This window comes from Thamnophis elegans, chromosome Z (assembly GCF_009769535.1).
Source record: "Thamnophis elegans isolate rThaEle1 chromosome Z, rThaEle1.pri, whole genome shotgun sequence".
Lineage (NCBI taxonomy): Eukaryota > Metazoa > Chordata > Lepidosauria > Squamata > Colubridae > Thamnophis > Thamnophis elegans.
The window spans coordinates 129,364,082-129,374,531 of record NC_045558.1 but is presented as its reverse complement, the minus strand read 5'-3'; the positions used below and the strand labels follow the sequence as shown (position 1 = coordinate 129,374,531).

General features: G+C 36.5%; 1 protein-coding gene across 1 annotated transcript; it reads left to right on the top strand.

The window, feature by feature from the left end:
* The first annotated feature begins 2,149 nt into the window (after positions 1–2,149).
* On the top strand, positions 2,150–10,450 carry LOC116521768 (extracellular calcium-sensing receptor-like). Its single transcript, XM_032236425.1, has 5 exons — positions 2,150–2,349; positions 2,885–3,176; positions 4,248–5,099; positions 8,038–8,164; positions 9,549–10,450. The coding sequence occupies exons 1-5, from the start codon at positions 2,150–2,152 to the stop codon at positions 10,448–10,450; spliced, it is 2,373 nt and encodes a 790-aa protein (XP_032092316.1).

Sequence of the window (10,450 nt, the reverse complement as noted above, 5' to 3'; positions counted from 1 at the left end):
AGTTCTCTCTCCTTAAATCCATCTTTTTTCTTCTTTTTTCTTCTTCCATGCCTTGAAATCTGGGGTATAGTTCCTTTCAATCTAATTCCCTTTTCCATACTCCCCTTTTCCTACTTTCAACCACATTCACTCCACTGGTAAAGTAACCACTTGTCTTGTCTTTATAATCATTTTCCCCTTCAATTTTTGGGACTCTGACCCCATCATTTTTTGCTTTTATAAACACTATTTTTTCCATCTTCTTCTCAATTCTCCCTGTTATTTCTAATAAATTTTGAATTCCAGCCAAGATGTTTTGCAATGTTATTGTTTCTTTTGAATATTGTGCCATTTTGGCAAGCTGGTAGATACTGCGACTCTGGCTTTCAAGGCTTCTTATATTAAATTAGCTTAAACACAAGTTCATTTATGATCTTCAAAAAAGAAGGTTCTGTTTCTTTTTCTCTCCCACTGCCAGTAAGACTCTCAAAGTGCAATTCATGCCCTTGCTTCATATCACTTTCTATAAACAAGTTGCCAAGCCACGAGATGCAAAGTCAGTGAGATCAAAAGGAAAAGGGAAAGTGCATTGTTTCAAAAACTCAAGCCTCCAGCCTCCAAGTGGCAGTATTGCTTCCCACTCTCTAATGTTATTTCAAACTTAAAAGAAAAAGCAAGTAATAAAAGTCCTTGTTGAAATAAAGAAGACCTTAATCCCTAAATTAAAAAATAAAAATAAAAAATTGAACAAGAAAAACTGATCCATATTCTTTTTTAAAAAAAGTTGTGAGCCCTTCAATCCACAAAGTAAAATTACAGTGAAAAAGAAACACATTATCCAAAGGAATCCAATATAGGTTAATTATGCTGCTTATTTTCTTCTGCTTTCAGGTTTAATTTAACTTTAAAAAATAATAATTTTGGGCTGTTTTTTCCAAAACAGTAAAGTTTCCGCACCATTTGGACACACTTTCTCTTTCCACTTCCCTTCCCTTCTGTAGCGGTCCCAACTTCATCAGCCTGGGGCTGGACATTTTGTTGCCTGCTTGAAGAACTTCTCTTGGATCAATCAGGGACTTTGTGTTGTCCCTGAGATCAGCAAGATGTATTCTTCCTGTTCAACGTCTCTATGGGATGGTTTAGGTCCAATTGGACCACCCAGTGGCAAAAGTATTGGGCAGCTTTCTGGAGCTTCGAGACCGCATGTTCATATTGTTGAGACGTTGGCTCCTCCTCCAGGGATTGACCGTTCTTTGATGGTGCCATTTTCTTTACAATTCACCCAAAGCAAATTTCAGGATACAATGAATTCCTAAAGTTTATAAAACCTTCTTGGATTCAAGAAGATGGTTTCCCCCCACTTTTCTGGGAACAAGTGTTTGATTGTTCATTGCCATCTTCTCATTCAACTCTAGTCGATAACAACATTTGTACAGGAGAGGAAAAGCTGGAGGACATTCCTGGGTCTCTTTTTGAGGTACAGTTGACTGGGCACAGCTATAATGCTGTCTATGTATTGGCTCAAACTTTACATGCTCTCTTCTTACTTCAATCTAATCACAAGCATTTAGTGATGCATAAATCACCAAAATATGAAAATGCAAAACCATGGCAGGTAATTTGTTTGACAGAAATAATTTGTGCTGGGTAACAGTAAATACAAAGTTATGCTGTATGAATTAAATAGGGTAGAAGCAACTCTCAAAACGGAATAAAATATCTTGTCTTTTCAAAAAATACCTACAATCTTCATTACTTTATTTCCATCAGTATAATATGTTTTCCATTTTACTCCTTGAACATCTTCAGGAAGCAAGTGATAACTAAGATTCAGGTCCTAATTTTTAAATTCCTATAGTTTTTAGACATTTCACCTATTATTATATAAAGAAAATTTCCAGGTTGCCTATTGCTCAATGGTAATTATGTCCCTTATGAATTGCTGAAATCACATCATTATTCTAGTAGGCCAAACAACAAAGATTCTGTGAAGAAGGGGATAGGACGTGAGAAACAATCCCTATAAATATTTCAAGAGCCACAGGGAGGAAGGAAAGGGTAATGCTGATTCTCTGAGTTTCACTTCCACATATTCTCTTCCTCCTGTCTTATCTGCCAGAACATCTCTTCGAATGATAGGCCCAGATATTTTCACCATAAGCAGAAAGTCATGAAGTTTCTCCCTATGGTATTCCTGATGAACAAAGTAGTTACTCTGAGGTGCCCTGCACGGGATGCTTTCCTTGTTCCACATGAGTGGTACCAACCGGGTGACTTTGTCATTGGTGGGATGGTGTCTCAAATTGTTTACCACTTTTATGAAATTATATTTAAGGAACATCCATCTTTAAAAGGTTATGGCTTACCACTGTAAGGGTTTTCTTTTCTTTACATGCCGTTTTCAATCTTAACCAAGTCCTCCAAATCTTTCTTATATAAATAAAAGCTGTTTGAACATAAATGCTGGGTTTTATATGTTATCTAACCTTGTTTGTCTTTCAAATGCATTTGGGTGTGGGAGAAGGAATAATTAAAGTCTTTCTTGTAAAATGTATGAAACATATGCTGCAAGAAGTCTTTTGAGGAACATTTAATGAGATTAACATACTTTTTAAAATAAAGTCTACATTATCTATTCATATTTAGTTCTCTGTTATGTGGATAGAAAATAAAAGTGGTAGCTTGAAAAAAGCTACTATATTGTTGTAGTACACATCTGTTTCAAATCATAGAAATATTGTGTAAAAAGTATATTTAAATTCTGCTCTAATTATTGAGTGTTTTAGAAAACTGTCATTTATTACTTCAATAAGAGACAGAAATGCTTCTTCTTCTTATAGAGATTTTGTCCCCTTACAAGAATTGTAGAATCATTTTTCAATGGGTGTATTTAACCTATTTGCAGTATAATAACTAAATTCTACCAGCACATCCTTGCATTAGTCTTTGCTGTGAAGGAGATCAATGAGGACTTCCAGATCTTACCTAACCTCACTCTCGGGTTCCACATCCATGATAGTTACCATGATCCAAGGATGACCTATCGCACCACTCTGGACCTGCTTTTCAAATCCCAGGGATTTGTCCCTAACTACAAATGTGACAGTCAGAAGAATCTCATGGCCATTGTAGGAGGATTAGGCTCGGATACATCATCTTATATGGCAGAAAGTGTAAACGTCTACAAAATTCCACAGGTAATTTGGGCAGGGGATGAGATAGAAACTTTGCCTTCTTTTGTGATGAATGTTAGATATTAGATGTTTGCTATGTCTTTCTGCAGAACTACACTGAAGTCCATTTTGCAATCCTTCTGTAATTTGATTCCACAATGCAGTGTTTGGGCTCAAGGGAATGCAATATTCAAAAATGAATTTTTTTTGCCATGATCACAGATCAGAATATTAAAATGGAAAACATAAATTAAAGAAAAACCTTAAACTTATTTAAGTGGCCAAATATTGTGTTTTGACTGCCTTCAGGTAATAGGTGGTACCTCTCCTTGCTCTGTCTTCATTGGGATCTGATAAAAATAGTTTGGTATAAAACTCAACTGCTTTTTTCTGGAATTATTGGGTGATTGGTGCACTTGGGTCTTTTTGGAGATGTATGTATGTATGTATGTATGTATGTATGTATGTATGTAAAACACTAAGGTAGAATATTCTTAACTGTTTCCATTTCTCCAGAATCTCATGGATTTTATGCTTAAATATTTTATTCTGCCAGCATCCAGAGCAGAAGGTAGTTCAATAAGTCTAGCTCTAAAGAACATAGAATAATAGAGTTGGAAAGGATCTTGAAGGTCTTCTAGTCCAATGTCCTGCTCAAGCAGGAGACCCTATGCTATTTCAGATCAATGATTGTCCAGTTTCTTTTGGAAAGCCTTCATTGATGGAACACTTTTGAAGGCAAGCTCCTCCATCAGTTGATTTAGGAAATTTCTCCTTAGTTCTCAGTTGATTCTCTCCTTGGTTGCTTTTAAGTTGCTTCTCCCTAGATTTAGCAATTGAGGTGTTTATGGGAATAAATGTTCTGGAACTCTATATCAGGATGCTAATTTTGGTTCATAACGGTTCATAATGGTGAGAAAATATTTCATTTTGAGATTTTATTGCTTATATTGTTCATCTTCCATAATCTATGTGTAATTGTAGAAATTTTCAGTGTAGGGACAACTTCATTCAATATATATCCAGAAAGCAATCATTTCCCCCATATTTTCCCCTTGATTTTCATGAATAATGGCTCTCCTTTTTTTAGTTTAGTTGACTTATGGCTCTTTTGCCCAAGAAGAGTTCCAGACTACTAAGTTATCTTCGTTTTATTGCATGGTCCCACATGAGGACCATCAGTACACTGGAGTTATACAACTTCTTCTTTATTTTGGATGGACATGGATTGGAGTCTTCACTCTTGATACTAATAAAGGAGAACGTTTCTTCCAGAAACTGCAGTCATTGTTTTCCCAGAATGGCATCTGCACAGCTTTCTCACAAAATATTCCACAACTAGTTAATTTGGAGAATGTGTCTGAATTACTTCAGGGAAACTCAATTATCTGCAATAAACTAACAGATCAGAAAGCAAATGCTTTTCTTGTCTATGGAGAATCATTCACAATTTTGTGGCTCAGAATTGCTGTGTTTCTGTGTGAGCTAGAGGATAAAGAGAGTGCATCATTTAGAAAGGTTTGGATCCTGATGGACCCAATTGATTTCATACTGACAGCATTTCAAAGAGGTTTGGATCTCCAGTTGTTCTACGGGGCCCTTTCTTTTACAGTGCACTCAAGAGAAGTTCAAGGCTTTGAAGAATTTCTTCAAGCTATCAAGCCTTCAACCCACAAAAACGGATTTTTTCAAAACGTTTGGGAGCAATTGTTTGACTGTTCATTTCCAAATGAGGAATTAACCATAATGTACGATGAAATTTGTAGTGGAGAAGAGAATTTGGGGGATTTGCCCACACCTCTGTTTGAGTTGCAGCTGACTGGCCAAAGCTACAGTATCTACAATGCTGTCTATGCAGTGGCCCATTCTTTGCACGAGGCAGTGAGAATGAGAGCCCAACAGAGAATCATTCAAAGGTTTGAATTTCCAGATCTTCAGCCTTGGCAGGTAATATCTTAAAAGATGCTTTGCCTACCTTTTGTTTTAGTGGATAGTCATTCTCATCCACTACTGAGTATAACTTGTTTGCTCTGGCCTATAATCACATATCAATAGAAACATTGAGGCAGCAAGGCTGATGGTGTAAGAGGTGATTCTAAGTTACAGAATACAAGAAGATGAGTGCCCCAGTCAGGTCCTCTTTGATGATAACACCCAGAAACTTAAAACTTCATGAAATTATGTTAGGTTTTGGACTTAAAGTAAACTACCAGGAAAACTGTTGTGCTTGTTGCTTTAAAATACTTATCATCCTTTACTAATACCATCAAAACGAGTTCCAAACCTCATATATTGACCTTTCATTCAGGGTTGATATTTTCTTCTTCTTTATTTCAAGTTAGGAAGACATTTTTTTTCCATTTCCTGAAAAATGAGAGTAAAATAAAGGGAAGTTTTAATCTTTGTAGCCCTAATCATTTGTTTTCTTTTGGACTCCCTTTTTCTTATCATTCTTCAAGTAGCTCCACACATTCCTTCAAGGGATTTCTTTTAACAACTCAGCTGGAGAAAGAGTCTTCTTTAAAGACAAAAGGGAAGGCCAAGGTGGTTTTGACATTGTCAACATGATCACTTTTCCGAACAGATCTTTTCAGAGAGTTAAAGTTGGAGAATTTAGGTCCAAGGTTCCAAAAGGAAAAGAACTCATCATTCAGGGGAACACAATTATTTGGCACCCTGGATTTAACCAGGTAGGTAATCATGATTGTGCACAACAAGACAACTAGACACAAGAACATTTTTTCTCAAATGCCATCACTCTGCTAAACAAATAATTCCCTCACCACTGTCAAACTATTCAGTAAGGTTGCATTACTATTACTATAATTCTTCTCATCATTCCTATCACCCATTTCCTCCCACTTATGACTGCAGGACTGTAACTTGTTGCTTGTATTCTTGCGATTTATATTGATATTGATTTTTTCCCTGATTGCTTATTTTTGCCCTATGACTATCATTAAGTATTGTACCTTATGATTCTTGATGAATGTATCTTGTCTTTTTATATATACTGGGAGCATATGCACCAAAGGCAAATTCTTTGTGTGTCCAATCACACTTGGCCAATAAAGAGTTCTGTTCTGTTCTGTTCTGTTCTGTTCTGTTCTACTCTACTCTACTCTACTCTACTCTACTCTACTCTACTCTACTCTACTCTACTCTACAGCCTGCACAAATTACATTTTGATCCATTATGATCTGTTGATCATTGTCTGTTAAACCATACTGAAGCTAGTGATTTTCCAAATCTGATTTCTGTTGTTGAACGGGGGTGGAATTCATGTCCTGTGCAAACACTGGGAGCACATGCACCAAAGACAAATTCCTCGTGTGTTCAGTCACACTTGGCCAATAAAGAGTTGAGTTCTATTCTATTCTATTCTATTCTATTCTACTCTACACTACTCAGCTCTACTCTATTCTATTCTACAGCCTGCACAAATTACATTTTGATCCATTGTGATCTGTTGATCATTGTCTGTTAAACCATACTGAAGCTGGTGATTTTCCAAATCTGATTTCTGTTGTTGAACGAGGTGGAAGTCATGTCCTGTGCAAACACTGGGAGCACATGCACCAAAGACAAATTCCTCGTGTGTTCAGTCACACTTGGCCAATAAAGAGTTGAGTTCTATTCTATTCTATTCTATTCTATTCTATTCTATTCTATTCTATTCTATTCTATTCTACTCTACACTACTCAGCTCTACTCTATTCTATTCTACAGCCTGCACAAATTACATTTTGATCCATTATGATCTGTTGATCATTGTCTGTTAAACCATACTGAAGCTGGTGATTTTCCAAATCTGATTTCTGTTGTTGAACGAGGTGGAAGTCATGTCCTGTGCAAAGTTTCATTTACTATATTGACAGATTGGTAGTATGATTTTTTTAATTGAAAATTTTGAAAAACAACTTTTACAAACATTTACTTCCCTCCCCCCCCTCCCCCCCCCTCCCAACCTTCCCCTCCCCCCCCCGGCTTCCTAGAACCAATACAGGGTATAAATCTTTAATAAGAACATTCTAAAATAAACTTTAAAAAGTTAATAAAATCTTTCATTTGAGCTTTAACTCCTCCTTGCTAGGCTTGCTCTAAACAACTTATATCATTCCTAGTTTTTTAGTCATAAGCTATCTGAAATTTCTTAGTCCCATATTTATTTTGAGTATAGTCAATCCATCTTCTCCACTCCAGTCTCTCATTTGAATGGTCCTTGAGATATGCAGATATTTTAGCCATCTCAGCTAGGTTTGTTACTTTCAGTGTCCATTCTTGAATAGTAGGCAGGTCTTCCTTCCTTTATTTAATTTCTTTTTCTGTAATGTAACCATCGTCTGCTACCAAATGTGATGTTCCTGTGGTTCGTCCATGAGGCCAATGTGGAGAAAATACAGGACACGATCTTTCTCGGGATGGAGCGACCCAGATTGGGGGTCTGAGAGCCCCTTTTATTGAGATAGGACAAAGGCAGGAGGAGCAATAGCATGTGATTAAAAACAGCCTGTAAAAGTACAATCTCTAATCTACTACTCAGGAAAGTTCTGTCTATGTATGGTCAAATCCTGGACGTCATTGGTAAGGCACATCTCAGGATGTTATGTTATGCACTATCAGGATGTTATGGCGTTTTAGGAGTTTGTTTTCTCCTATGTGATTCAGCGTGGCTCTGCAACTATATTACAACATTTTCCCCTCTTCAAGTCCTCTTACACATCCTTGTAATTTCAACACCTTTTTAATGCACAGTATAAATCCAAGATGATAAAATTCAGCAGCCCACTGGGATGTAAAATATTATCTGTCTCCATAAAGGGGAAAAAATGAGAAACTGTTTTAAAGATTGCCCTTTTCAAAACCTTTTATGTTTATCAATAGGCTCTTCCACTTTCTCAGTGTAATGATCATTGTTTCCCTGGATTTTGGAAGAAAGGAGATGAAGAAAAAAAATTCTGTTGTTATGACTGTATTCAATGTCCGGAAGGGAAGATTTCAAATCAAATGGGTAAGTTAGACATTCCAGGAAGCTTTCATTAGATATTCTTAAGCAAACTGTAACACATTTAGGATGTATACAATTATTAGATTTATGAATACTTTATGGCAAATATTCATTTCTTTATCTGCGGATCAAACACAATTTGCCATTGAGATGCCTACAGGTCATGTTTGCTATACAAACGCAAACTATAGATGCATTGAGCCATAGAGTTTTTGAGAGCCACAATGTTCCTTTTTCAAACAGGGCAGAGAAATAAGAATCTAGTTACATTTAAGCTTCTAGTTGCAATTTAAATCAATTCCAGTGCAAAACTAGATTACAAAATAAGGAGAATAAATTAAATTAAAATAAAAAATGACTGCTGATAAAATTGCAAAATACAACTAACAAATGTTTGAATGGTTCAGGTCAGTTTAGTTGTCAATGAACTGTCACTTCTTCCACTGTTTTCCATTTTTCATGAAAGCATGAAAATAAGGGAAATGAAAAAAGCTTCATTAGAAAAGGGAAGATTTGTGAATAGATCAAACATTCATATAAGGGGGCTGCCTGTAGAATCTATTAATGTTATCTCATATAACATAGAAGCATCACAAAGGTCAGGCCAAAATTCATTGGAACACAGTAATATACTTTTTCCTATGTTAAGCGTTCAACCCTAAAATAAATAAATCCTGACATTTCTTTGGAAGGACAGGAACAGAAGCTGAAGTTCAAATATTTTGTCCACCAAATGAGAAGAGAGGACTCACTGGAAAGATTGTAGGCAAAAGGAGAAGGAGACTGAATAGCATTGGATACATAGATAGTGTCATTGACACAGTGGGCGCGAGTTTGGGCAGACTCAGGGAGACAGTGGAGGATGGGGAAAATAGTGTGCTATGGTCCATGAGATAGCAAAGAATCAGACATGGCTTAGCAACTGAACAACAGCAATATCGAAAGTAAATCAATGGTATTTTCTTGTAAAATCATACCTTTTTTCTCAAAATAAAAATACCGATGTTTCCTAGTTTACTCACCCTTTAGAAGGAGAAAAGCTACAGGGTTTAAATGGATTACATTGGGACGAATCTAAATGTTTCTCCATCTGCTTCTGTTATTCAAATCTTACATCGATCATCAGAGTCTTATTCCATTTTTTAAAAATTGTCTCTATTTTACCAATTTTCAAAAATATTAGAAAGACTGCATTTTAAGATTAATTGCACTTCATTTTATGCCAACCGTAAATGATAAAATAGAATTAAAATTGTGCTTACATAGAAACATGATCAAACTTAGAGCTATTGGAAACAACTCAAAAAGAATAACATGTGGTCCCTCCCCACTCAAAAATAAAACTAGGAAATGTGTAGATGACAAATTCCATGACTTTTTTTTTCAGATATGGATGACTGTTTTGAATGTTCAAAAGATCACTATCCAAATGAGGAAAAGATAGAATGCATTGTGAAACGAGTGGTCTTTTTAAATATTGAAGAAACCCTAGGAATTGGGTTAACCTCAACGACTCTTTGTTTCTTCTTCTTGACATGTTGGGTACTTGGAACATTTATTAAGCACAAGGATACTCCCATTGTCAAAGCCAACAACCGGTCCCTCACCTACACCCTCCTTGTCTCTCTTCTGCTCTGTTTTCTCTCCTCTTTGTTCTTTCTCAGCCATCCTGGCAAAGTGACCTGCCTTCTCCGACAATCAGCTTTTGGCATCACTTTCTCAGTGGCTATTTCTAGTATCCTGGCCAAAACTATTACTGTGGTTGTGGCTTTCATGGCCACTAAACCTGGTTCTCCTATGAGGAAATGGGTGGGGAAAAGATTGGCCTTTTCTATTGTCTTCTCATGCTCTCTCTTACAAATATGTATTTGTATTGTTTGGTTGTCGACATCTTCCCCATTCCCTGAGTTGAACATGCAATCAGAGTCCCAAGAAATTATTTTACAATGCAATGAAGGTTCAGCTTTCTTCTTCTACTGTGTTTTGGGCTACATGGGTATCTTAGCTATTGCCAGCTTTATTGTGGCTTTTCTTGCTCGTAAATTACCTGACAGCTTTAATGAAGCTAAGTTTATCACCTTCAGCATGCTGGCTTTCTGCAGTGTATGGGTCTCCTTTGTTCCAACCTATCTTAGCACTAGGGGAAAAGCCATGGTGGCTGTGGAGATCTTCTCTATCTTGTGCTCTACTGCTGCCCTCCTGGGATGCATCTTTTTCCCTAAATGTTACATTATTGTTCTGAGGCCTGATTTAAACAGCAAGGAACAATTGATAAAAAGACACACTTAA

Coding starts and splice junctions, on each gene's coding strand:
- LOC116521768 (XM_032236425.1), top strand. CDS start 2,150: ATGAAGTTTCTCCCTATGGTATTCCTGATGAACAAAGTAGTTACTCTG. Junction 3,177..4,247: donor ACGTCTACAAAATTCCACAG/GTAATTTGGGCA, acceptor TTTTTAGTTTAG/TTGACTTATGGCTCTTTTGC. Junction 8,165..9,548: donor GAAGATTTCAAATCAAATGG/GTAAGTTAGACA, acceptor TTTTTTTTTCAG/ATATGGATGACTGTTTTGAA.